General features: G+C 34.7%; 1 protein-coding gene and 1 non-coding gene across 2 annotated transcripts; both read right to left on the bottom strand.

Annotated features, from left to right (window-relative positions):
* Positions 1 to 843: 843 nt before the first annotated feature.
* LOC141662746 (small nucleolar RNA R71) lies at positions 844 to 950 on the bottom strand. The gene has a single exon (XR_012550842.1). It is a non-coding gene; the product is annotated as a small nucleolar RNA R71 (small nucleolar RNA).
* Positions 951 to 4183: 3233 nt separating this feature from the next.
* Positions 4184 to 10744, bottom strand: LOC141725053 (uncharacterized). Its single transcript, XM_074527431.1, has 11 exons — positions 10537 to 10744; positions 10287 to 10373; positions 7896 to 7991; positions 7740 to 7815; positions 7552 to 7644; positions 7194 to 7282; positions 6998 to 7105; positions 6731 to 6868; positions 6073 to 6178; positions 5503 to 5711; positions 4184 to 4469 (listed from the first exon to the last, which is right to left on the bottom strand). Exons 1-11 carry the CDS (start codon positions 10606 to 10608, stop codon positions 4401 to 4403), a joined length of 1143 nt encoding a protein of 380 aa, XP_074383532.1. The 5' UTR covers positions 10609 to 10744; the 3' UTR covers positions 4184 to 4400.
* Between the last annotated feature and the right edge of the window lie 915 nt (positions 10745 to 11659).

Raw genomic sequence — 11659 nt, 5'->3', positions numbered from 1 at the left:
CTAAATTGTTATAGTCTTAGCATTGGATAATAACCATATCATTGTTGCATAAGTGCATAAATTAATTAGTTAACCAAAGTCAGTCTCTGTGGAAACGAACTAGAAATAATTCTATATAGCGAACGCGTATACTTGCGTGTATTATTAGCGCGTGTTTAGCGACTAACAAGTTTTTGGCGCCGCTGTCAGGGACTACAGTATTAATTTTTTTTTGTTTATGTGTTTGTCATTAATGATCGTTAAAGTTCATTGAATCGGACATTATTATTTATCTATTTTTTTGTCTTATTTCAGGTACTCTAGCGAGTGTGTATGCATACACGTTCGCAGTCTCGTAAGAGAACTCTGAATAAAGCCGAGGAAGAAGTTGTAGTGGTTCGAAGGGAAGTTTTTGAGGATGAAGAGAAGATAGAAGAAGAAGAAGAGAAAATTGAGGAACCAGCTTTAGTAGTGATGGGAGATCAAGCAGTAATTTCTAAGGCTTTGATGGACTATTCTCAGCCTAAGATTAATGATATTCAGTCAAGCATCATCAGGCCAGCCATCTCGGCTAACGCTTTTGAGATCAAGTCAAGCATGATTCAGATGATACAGAACTCAGTTCAGTTTGGGGGTTCTCCTACTGAAGACCCCAACATACACATCAGGGATTTCATCGAGATCTGCGACACTTTCAAGTTCAATGGTGTGACTGAAGATGCTATCAAGCTGCGACTATTCCCATTATCTCTGAGGGATAAAGCGAAGTGATGGTAATGTTCTCTACCACCAGGGTCTATCACCACATGGGAGAATCTTGCTCAAAAGTTTCTCACTAAATTCTTCCCTATGGCGAAGACTGCTACAATCAGAAATGCTCTTACTCAGTTTGCTCAGCAAACTGGAGAATCTCTGTGTGAGGCTTGGGATCGGTATAAGGAGATGCTAATGAAGTGCCCATACCATGGCATGCCTGATTGGATGATTATAAACTATTTCTACAATGGATTTGGTGCTACTTCTAGACCCATGCTTGATGCAACATCAGGATGAGCCTTGTGGGCTAAAAGCTATAATGAAGCTTATGAATTGATTGAACTGATGGTTGCTAATGAATACCAGAATCCTTCCCAGAGATTAACTCGGGAAAAAGTAGCAGGAATTCTGGAGTTGGATGCAGCAACTGCTATAGCTGCCCAACTTAAGGCTTTGACGATGAAGGTGGACACTTTGACTAATTATAGAGTTAATCAAATCACTAGTGTCTGTGAGCTTTGTGTTGGTGCCCATGAGACTGATCAGTGCGCTATTTTCAGTGAATCAGCTCAGTTCGTGAGCAACTTTCAGCGATCACAGCAACTTGTTCCAGCCACTTATCATCCCAACAACCGCAATCATCCTAATTTCAGCTGGAGCAACGCTCAGAATGCGGTTCAACAGCCTTATCAGCAGTACTCATCTAAGCAGTATAACCCCCCTGGTTTTCAGCAACCGCAATATGCACCAAGGCAGCAACTTCAGCTACAACAAGCTAATGAAAAATCTGAATTAAAGGAGTTGAAGCTTATGTGCAAGAGTCAAGCTGTTTCTATCAAGACCTTGGAAAATCAAATTGGACAAATTGCCAATGCCTTGCTAAATCGTCAACCTGGTACATTACCTAGTGACACTGAAGTGCCAGGGAAGAGGGAAGCTAAGGAGCAGGTAAAGGCAATCACTTTGAGGTCTGGAAAGGTTGCACATCCCGAACAAACTCAAGTTTCGAATGAAGAAGCTGGGGCTGAAGAAGAAGTAGAGCAACAGGAAGCAGAAGTGGAACCAAGGAAGACTACTGTCGAGCACACTCCTCCTGAGGGTAATACAGGGGAGAAACAGATCTATCCTCCACCGTCTTTTCCGAAGCGGCTGAAGAAGAAAAAGCTGGATAAGCAATTTGAGAAGTTTCTGGAGGTGTTCAAGAAACTTCATATCAACATACCTTTCACTGAGGCTCTTGAGCAGATGCCTAGTTACGCAAAGTTTATGAAGGGTATTCTCTCACGGAAAGTGAAGCTAGATGATTTAGAGACTGTCGCTCTCACGGAGGAATGCAGTGTTATGCTTCAACAGAAGTTGCCTCCGAAGCTTAAAGATCTAGGAAGCTTCACTATTCCATGCACTATTGGAAAAGTGTCTTTTGACAGATGCTTATGTGACTTGGGAGCTAGCATCAATCTAATGCCTTTTTCAATCTTCAAAAAGTTGAATCTGCCTGATCCAAAACCAACTTATATGACTTTACAGTTGGCCGACCATTCTATTACATATCCGTGAGGTATTGTGGAGGATGTCTTGGTCAAGGTTGATAAACTCATCTTCCCTGCTGATTTCGTAATTCTTGATTTTGAGGAGGATAAGAAGATTCCCATAATTTTGGGAAGACCTTTCTTGGCGACTGGCCGAACCTTGATAGATGTGCAGAAGGGTGAGCTTACAATGCGAGTGCTGGATCAGAATGTAACTTTTAATGTGTTCAATTCTATGAAATTTCCTACGGAAAATGAGGAGTGCTTAAAAGTGGAGTTGGTCGATTATGTAGTTACTTCAGAACTTGATCAATTGCTAAGGTCTGATGCCTTAGAGAAGGTCTTATTGGGGAATTCATATAGTGAAGATTACAAAGGAGAGGAGCAATTGCAATATCTGAATGCTTCTCCTTGGAAGAGGAAGATTGATATGCCTTTTGAATCTCTTAGAATGGAGGAATTGAACGAAACTCCTAAACGCCTCAAGCCATCTATTGAGAAAGCTCCTACTCTTGAGCTTAAGCCTTTACCTGAACATTTGAGGTATGCGTTTTTAGGTGATGCATCTACTCTGCCTGTTATTATTGCATCTGACCTTTCTGGTAGCGACGAAGAGAAGCTTTTGAGGATTCTAAGAGAGTTCAAATCGGCAATTGGATGGACTATAGCAGATATTATGGGAATCAACCCTTCTTATTGCATGAATAAAATTCTGCTAGAGGAAGGTAGCAAGCCTACGGTTGAGCAGCAAAGAAGACTTAATCCGATCATGAAGGAAGTAGTAAACAAAGAAATTCTTAAGTGGCTGGATGCAGGGATTATTTATCCCATTTCTGACAGTTCTTGGGTGAGTCCAGTTCAGTGTGTACCAAAGAAGGGAGGTATCACAGTTGTTGCTAATGAGAAGAATGAGCTCATTCCTACTCGAACAGTCACGAGATGGAGAGTTTGTATGGACTATAGGGCCGTAAACGAATCGAGGTGTTCGTTAAACTTATTCGATTCGTTCGAGTTCAAACTCGATAAGCTCGTTCGAAAAACTTATCAAACTCGAATTCGAACAACATTTCTTGTCCGATAATCTTTACGAACCGAACCGAACTTTTAAGGTGTTCGACTCGAGTTCGGTTCATGTTCGGTTCGAGTTCGGTTCGTTAAGCTCGAGTTCGGTTCGAAAAAAAATAGTATATTTATAATATTATATGTATAAATAATATATTTATTATTAATAATATATATTAATTATATTTTATAATTATTTCAAATAAATATTTTATTTGTGAAAAAATATATAATTAATATTTTGATACAATTTTTCACTAAAAATGATATTTATAAGTATTTTTTAGAAAAAAAGTACAAATGATGTTAACAGTCCGTGTTCGTTCATGTTCGATTCGATATGTTCGTGAACAGTTCGTGTTCGGTTCGAATATTACCAAACTCAAATTCGGACAACAAATTTTGTCCGATAAGCTTATCGGCCAGTATTCGGTTCGTTAAGATTTTATCCGAGTTCGTTATAAATTCATTCGAGTTCGGTTCGTTTACAGTTCTAAACATGAATAATTGCTTTTAGTGCTCCCAGTATTGTTCCTAAGACTTCAGGGCATTCTTCTGTCAAATATTCGTAAATCCCAACCCCGAGATGTCAAAAAGTTGGTTTTCCTCACACTGTTCAAAGACCACTACACAATCTGGCAAACTTAATTGTGTTTTTTTTTTATTTATGGGTCATTTTAGTTGCAACTTTTCAAACTTTTATAACACTTCAACACTAACTTTATTGATTATCTTTCAATCCACTGGCGTACAAATTATTCAGTACAGATTTTACGCCTTCGCATTAGTAACAAAATAATCTCTATTTTCCGTCTTTGTTCCGGCTCCATCTCAGACAAGAATCCACACTGTGTACCTATAGAGAAGTCCTCTTATTCAACTATGATATCCTAAAGGCCAAAATGATAGATAACTATGATGATTTTTTACAGAATGTTGTTGGAAATAGATTATCTCAATAGCAGTAAACTCCAGGTGATACCAATTTACAAAACATGAAAGTCTTTGCACAAAAAAAAGTAGCAACCGGCTCTTCTGGTCGATCAAACATCCCACTGCGCATCTCCAGACTCTTTAATCGAGCTTCACATTAGAATAGAGGAGTGTATCCCTTGTAATTGGCATATACAAAAGAAAGTAAGTCTGCACAATTACAGACCACCAGTAAACAATAGTGACAAGGCTTAGTCCAAAGAATCAATTCTTTTATAAACAGGCAAGAAATTTCTCTCAATATGATCATGCCAAAAAAAACACCCAATATCACAATATATATCATTTCCTGCTGGTAGACTTGTGTGATGTTATGTCAACTCTTGGGTAAGACAATAGAATCAGACAGACAAATGATATATTGTAAGTACTTTGTTTATGACCCATCAATCCTAGTTACAGGACTTAAGAACACAAATAAGACCATTTCTGTGAAACAGACCAAGTAAACATTATACCTTGTAAAAAGTTCACAAGTCATCAAAAAATTGGATATTGAAAAATAATCTGTTTTATAGTAAAGATTATAATATTATTAATATTTCCATAATATAATAGAAGTGTATTGCAGTTTGAATAAGTTACCCGGACCCTTCAATTTTGCCCTCATACCCGTGTCCTTCGGAGATGACATGGGTGTGGGTATGGGATCTGAGTCGGATCCTTCAGATGGAAACCGGACACTTTGACCTTATAAAATATAGTTCAATATGATTTATAAGGTCTCACAACAACTTAATTCTCTTAATTCTAGGGAGGGATATCAATGGATTACTATTTTCGTGTTATCTTTTTTATTTATGTTATAAATATGACAAACAATTATGTATATGTTTACTTTATGTGGTAAAAGACACGAATTTACAAATGTAATGTATAAAAAATAGGTATAATCTCGCTTATGTGAAGGTTATATGCTGAATCCCCGCACCCGTGTCCAATTTTGGATCCATATCCAAGGATCCTAATTTTTTTAAAACTAAGAGTCCGACACTTGGGTCCGTACCCGCTTCCGACACCCGAACCCGAATACGGGTAACTCAATATAGTAGGAAGTTGTATACTCGTATCATTTTTTTATATTGACAAAGGAACTGCATTATAAAATCAAAAGTACTTGTGTTTAATGAGAAGCTTGCAGCAGTAGTAGATTTCATTACTTATATTTTGGTGAGAAACTTACCCCCAAGAGGGTGGAAATTAAAAGAATGATTCCAGTGAGCCATGCAAGGGTTCGTCTAACCAGCAGCACTTCTGCAATTATAATTGTAGCAGGTCCAGTCTTTTTCTCCTGTAGTTGACGTGCTGCTGGCTGTGAAGTAAACTTCACGTTTAACGTCGACTCTTCTGAAGAAGGTGAATCCTCGAAAAAGATGACTCCAACAATTTGACCTAATAAGGCAGCATACATGACATTACATGAAATTGGCTCTTTAAACAATTGTGTCTAGACTCTAGAGTAATAGCTAGCACTTCATATCACATTGGACATGTTAAAATTTAATTATTTATGCTAGCCATGAACAATTACTTAATAATTTAAAGGAATAATGGTTATAGACATGTTAGAATATAAATTTTTTATTCTAGCACTGAAAATGTTACCTTTAACGCTAAGAACAAATATAATCATTTTTATGTACTATAACAATTTAATAGTTCTTCAAATCCAAGTAGACACAGTCCACTCCAGTATTACCATTCATAGACATGTTATGAAAAGAAAAAAATTGCATAAACAACACAGACATACCCTTGTGCGCTGTTTGCCAGGAATTAAATATCTTGGACACTGAAGTGGCAACTAACTCCAATCCTTGACGAGCAACACCATCTATTCCATATTTCTCTTGCAAAACCTGTAAGAGAACATCACAGATCCATGACCATGACAAATGCAAACTTCACATAAAAGCATTAACTCTGAAATCAGTTGCATATAATTCAAGGAAATTTTAAAAAGCAGAAGGAAGCGCAAATGAAGTTCTTTCATTTTAAAATTATTAAAAATAATTTTTGATATCTTATACTTAATCTTGCAACTCTATCAAGCACTTGTTTATTCTAATCAAGTGAAAATGACTGATGGCTAGTGTCAACGTTTGTACTCAGTCATTGAGCAGCTCTTCAAAATGTAAATAACTAGACTTCATAAAATGAGCAAGAACCGGACCACCGTTTGTCAATTACTAAACTAAATTATTACTCACTCTTTATCTTCTTTGACATCTCAATTTGGTAGGCACTGCCAAATTAGGTTCAAAGAAAAGGAAAATCTTCTAATTTATCTTTCATCATATCAACGCATGAGACCATTTTTTTGAGTTAAAAATATGGTTAAGTAATGTTACTAACACCACTCTTACGGGACTCCATTGATAAATAGAGTTCAAAGCTCTAATTAGTATTACCTTGATGCCATTGAAAGTTCCTGTCATCAATTCAGCCGGGTTATGCACATTTGCAGATAAATCTTCATGCAATTCGATTGCCCTTTGAATATTGCGGATAAGGGAGAAAAGACTTTGAACGAATTCTCTGTCCTCATTCTGCACATCAAAGAGGAGAGAAAAAGAACTTTAAATAAAATAGAATGGAGAAGAATTGGATTCTCACTAAGCCCTTATAAAGGACATGTGGAGAGAACAAATAACAAATAAATATGTATCACTGAAAACCTTTGACATATCAAGCTTCAGTTCACCACCGCTCTTCAAGGGGATAGACAACTCTCCGTTAAATGTTTTCAAGGGACTCGCAAGATATAATCCACCCAACCATGAAGCCTGAGTACAGGGACATCAAATGTCATTTCGATTAACAGATTATGTTGTAGACATTGTCATTACAAATGTAAGAGTAGTCATCACTCACAAAATCATTCAATTCCTTGTCGCTGAAACCTGCGTCTAAGTTGGAGCTCGAGAATTCATCAAGCGAGACCACGGATAAGTCATCCTGATCTACAAATACGTATTACAAAGTATCCACTAAGATTAAAATTTGAGCACAGTTTTGAAGTGGTTGATAGCGTAACGGCAAGACTCCTTTCCTTGTGGCCAAAAGTAATGGTTTCAAATCCTTACACCTCCCCCGTGCACGGACCGACTTAAAAATCTAATGCACTAAACTATGTGCATATACTCACAAAAAAGAGTGATACAATTAATTTATTTTATGAACAGTACCATTTCTCATACGCAGAAGATCATATAAACTAAGTGTCAAGTACCTGGAAGATGGATGTCAACTTCATTTTTGTTGTAGATTACTCTGCTTCTAAGGGCATTACTGAATAAGTCATTATCAGAAGCAGCGACATATCCTACATATATCAATAATACAAGTGAAATTCATTAATTCATTACCTAAAGTCATATTCTTATTAGTTATTACACAATTCAGAACTAGGTCAGCCACCTTCAACTCCTTTCACCTCTAGCAGGAATACAGCACGAGGTCTATCAAATGGATTAGGCACAAGAACCTCATTTAGCTGCATCAAGAATTGCAAATACGACTTAAGCTTGGAAAAGAATATTAACTTGACAGAAACCAGCTGAAGCAGCATCCAACCTTAGACGAACTCTCTGCTGAGAGAGAAGGTGAAGGTGCAAAACCTAGCAAAACTGACATGGCAGCACCAACATCCATAAGCGACATCAAATCTGCCTGCAGAATCAATAACAAGACTGTTAGTTTTATTGGCACAAGAGCACTAATAATAATTCAACTACAGGCAAGCAAGCCGGCAGAAGAAATTGACCAAAGTGAACATACTGTCCGAATGGACCGAATTGGTTAAAACTGCTTCATTCTCTGGTTTAGCCCAGTTTTCATTTTTTAGATATGTAAAATGAACACACCTTAGGTTTAACGAACCCACCAAATCTTATACTACTATTTAATCTTTATAAATATAATTATGTAATATGCATATATATTTGAGAAAGAAATTATATACTATGTTTAAAGATACACACTCTTTCGTGTCTCTGAAGCTTGCTTTTCACTATTCCTCTCAAATTGCTTGTTGTGGTCTTTCTTACACATTGTATACTACTATACTTCGCAATATGAGTCGTGCAATGTTAAACCTAGTATTTATACTTTACCTTCTACACTAGTGCTCCGTGTTGATGGAATGGAAAACTGTGGAAAGATATTAGGGAAAAAGTGGAGGTAAAAGGGAAGAGTAAAAAAACTGAGATACAAAATTTCAATGATGAGGTTTTTCAAGAAATGTGTAGTATAAAGAATGGAGCATTTCTTCTCAAATTTGTAGATTTGAACACTGGTTCAATTGAGGAGGAAGAAACTAAAATAAAGGACCTCAATATAAAAGAAGTACAAAATTTCATTTCATCCCACACCCACACCCACACCCACACCCACACCCAAATTTCATTATATCTAATATAACACAACATAAGTATTTGATAAAACATCTCAATCAACAAAACTCCCATATTCATCTTAAAATTCAAACCTATATTCTTTTATGTTAAAAAATAAATTCAAAACTTAATATTTAGATCCAACCATAGGGTTTTAGATTGGATCTGGTTTTTAAATTCGAGTCCATATTCTTTTATGTTCTATAAATTGAAGAACATGTGTAATTAAAATATATATAATAACTGGGAATGTGGAATTACAATTGATTAAGTGGAATTGGTCAAATATAATATATTGCACATAAAGAGATATCGAGTCCTTATAAACATATGATTAACAAATAACTAATAACTAACAAACTGATAAAAATTAGAGCTTTTTTTGAAAAATACGATTTTTTTAAGTTTTTTTGCAAATATATATATATATAAATGCATATTTTATTTTTGCAAAATACGATTTTACAACTCAATTCAACCTGATGCAACCTCGAATGCAACCATATGCAACCTCGAATGCAACAAAAAAAAATCAGTTAATTTTTTCAGAAAACGTAAAAGAATTTGCATCTCTGGTTGCTTTTGGTTGCAAACCGTACTTTTTCAAATATTTTCAAAAGATAGTAAAATCACAAAAAAAACTTTAAAAATATAGTATTTTTGGTAATTTCTCTAAAAAATTAAAATAATACAAATCTAATCTTGAATTTATTAAGATGATAATGATAACAGTGACTTTCATGAGGCCAAAAAAAAATCCATGCTAAATGAGTATTGGCTATTGAGTACTATTAAAATAATTAAATAATTATATATAAATATTTGCCTTTTATTTTGATATATTATATGTACTAACTTGAAATGATGATATTGAATTATATATTAGATATATGTATGTCTACTTCGGGGTCTTGTCGGGCAGGTTGGGTGGTATACCTAAAATCGAAATACAAACTCTTTCGGATTTGAAAATGATAACCAAAACCAAAATTTCGAACAAATCAGCTATCCATCATTTCAAATTATTTTGTTACCCCTACCTAGCCTAAATAATCTTAATTATTAGGGTACATAAAATCCCACTAGCCAATACCGACTACTATATATATTTGTGGTTGCCATATAGTGGTTATAGAAAGCATGACCTAATTAATTTACTTCCACACTAACAAGGGTAGTTCAAATACAGATACTAATGCAACCTATAATATAGGCTACATAAACTCAATGTCACTCCAAAGTCAAATGAACAATATTCTACACTTAATAATTAGTTCTTACTCCAGCCCGTTTAATGTGAATGTAAATAATCAACACTTAACACACACAATATTAAGGCCAATTTCATCTAAAGTATATGAATCATTTTTCCCTTGCACACTCTATTACAAAAATAAAATAATAAAATCGTATATCGACATAACATATGATAACAATAGTAATACAAGCTAAAAAATGCTACAAAATTATAATTTTTGGAGGCGAAACAAGGTTAATTCAATTGCATAATAAATTAGTAATCGAGAATAATTTACAACATTTAGTAGTGAAGTAATAGTAAAAACTTTACCTTAGAAGTAGATGCAGAGGATAATTGAGATCGAATATAGGGATGAGATGGACTATCGAGGAAGAAAACTGATCCAGCTCCATCAGCCTATACATATAAAATTCATGTATACATTCAATTGCATATATCACAGATCTATATTGAAAGAGCTAAAGAAAGTTAATATAGTTAATGGCTAACAGATACGAGAGAGAGAGAGAGAGAGAGAGAGCGAGGAAGGGAGGGGGAGGGAGAGAGAGAGAGGATGAACCTTCGCGTGCAGGGAGAAAAGAGATGAGATGAGTAGCAGAGAGATAACGAAGGTGAAACTGCGAGATTTCATTGGAGAGTGAGATGGGGTGTGTTTTGGTGCGTGATCTATTATATTTTGATGAGAGGAAGACGATAGATTACAGTGTTGGGGAATGGTCTTGTATCACAAACTGAGGCCAAGGCCGAGATTCGTCGATATTTGATTTGAGTATTAGTGTTTTTTAGAGAAGTGCCAGGGAATTTTGCGGACGCTGCCGTGCTCAATAATTTTAATTTTTTGAAAAATAAATTATAAATTTAATTTAATATAACGATATGATATTTTATTTTAAGATAATTAATTAATGTTAGATTTTGTTTGTAATAAAAACGACGCATGTTTCACATTTTTCATACGACATACATTACTTTTATGTCTAAACTTTTAAGAAGAAAATGATCAAATAATTAAATTATTTAATTACTGAAAAATTAAATAATCTCAATGTATGTAACTTATTGTATAATAGAGCTCTATAATTTATTATATAATCCGAAAAACCCCTTAATATTAAGGAATTTTTCTAATTGTAAGATAATTTTTAATGGAAATAAATATAATTTCTATATATTTTTGTATAATTTTTTTAAAAAATTTAATTTAATATTCTTTATCAAATTTCAATACTACCAAGAATTTTACTATTTTAGTAATTCTTTAAAAATAATTTAAATCTATAATTTAAAAGTAAGTAATTCAGACCCAACATATCTCTATCAAATTATCGAGTTTGGCCCTAATAAACCTATTGAAAACGGAGAACAGAGCATGGAAAACACAACACGACAATTTAGTATCGGCGATTATGACCACGGCGGCAACTCATGCAGAGAAATCAGAGCAACTATCAAAATCAGAAGATTATGAAAAGTTGATGGAGGTTAATAACTTGATCCTAATAAGCATGTACTTGTCATCACTTGTGTTTTTAAGGGTTGATGTTTAATAGTTTGATTAGTATTTTAATTATGATCCAAATCTAATATTTCAGTGTATATAATAAAAAATTTGTATGAATGAGAGTCTTTTATGTATCGATGTTGATTGCATGTGTAAGTTGCGAGTCATATAGATATTGATT

Source organism: Apium graveolens, chromosome 5, assembly GCF_009905375.1.
Source record: "Apium graveolens cultivar Ventura chromosome 5, ASM990537v1, whole genome shotgun sequence".
Taxonomy (NCBI): domain Eukaryota; kingdom Viridiplantae; phylum Streptophyta; class Magnoliopsida; order Apiales; family Apiaceae; genus Apium; species Apium graveolens.
Note: the sequence above shows the minus strand (reverse complement) of the source record. Positions and strands in the feature narration are given on the sequence as shown.

Coding starts and splice junctions, on each gene's coding strand:
- LOC141725053 (XM_074527431.1), bottom strand. CDS start 10,608: ATGAAATCTCGCAGTTTCACCTTCGTTATCTCTCTGCTACTCATCTCA. Junction 7,645..7,739: donor AGAGGTGAAAGGAGTTGAAG/GTGGCTGACCTA, acceptor TGATATATGTAG/GATATGTCGCTGCTTCTGAT. Junction 5,712..6,072: donor CTGGCAAACAGCGCACAAGG/GTATGTCTGTGT, acceptor CTGCCTTATTAG/GTCAAATTGTTGGAGTCATC.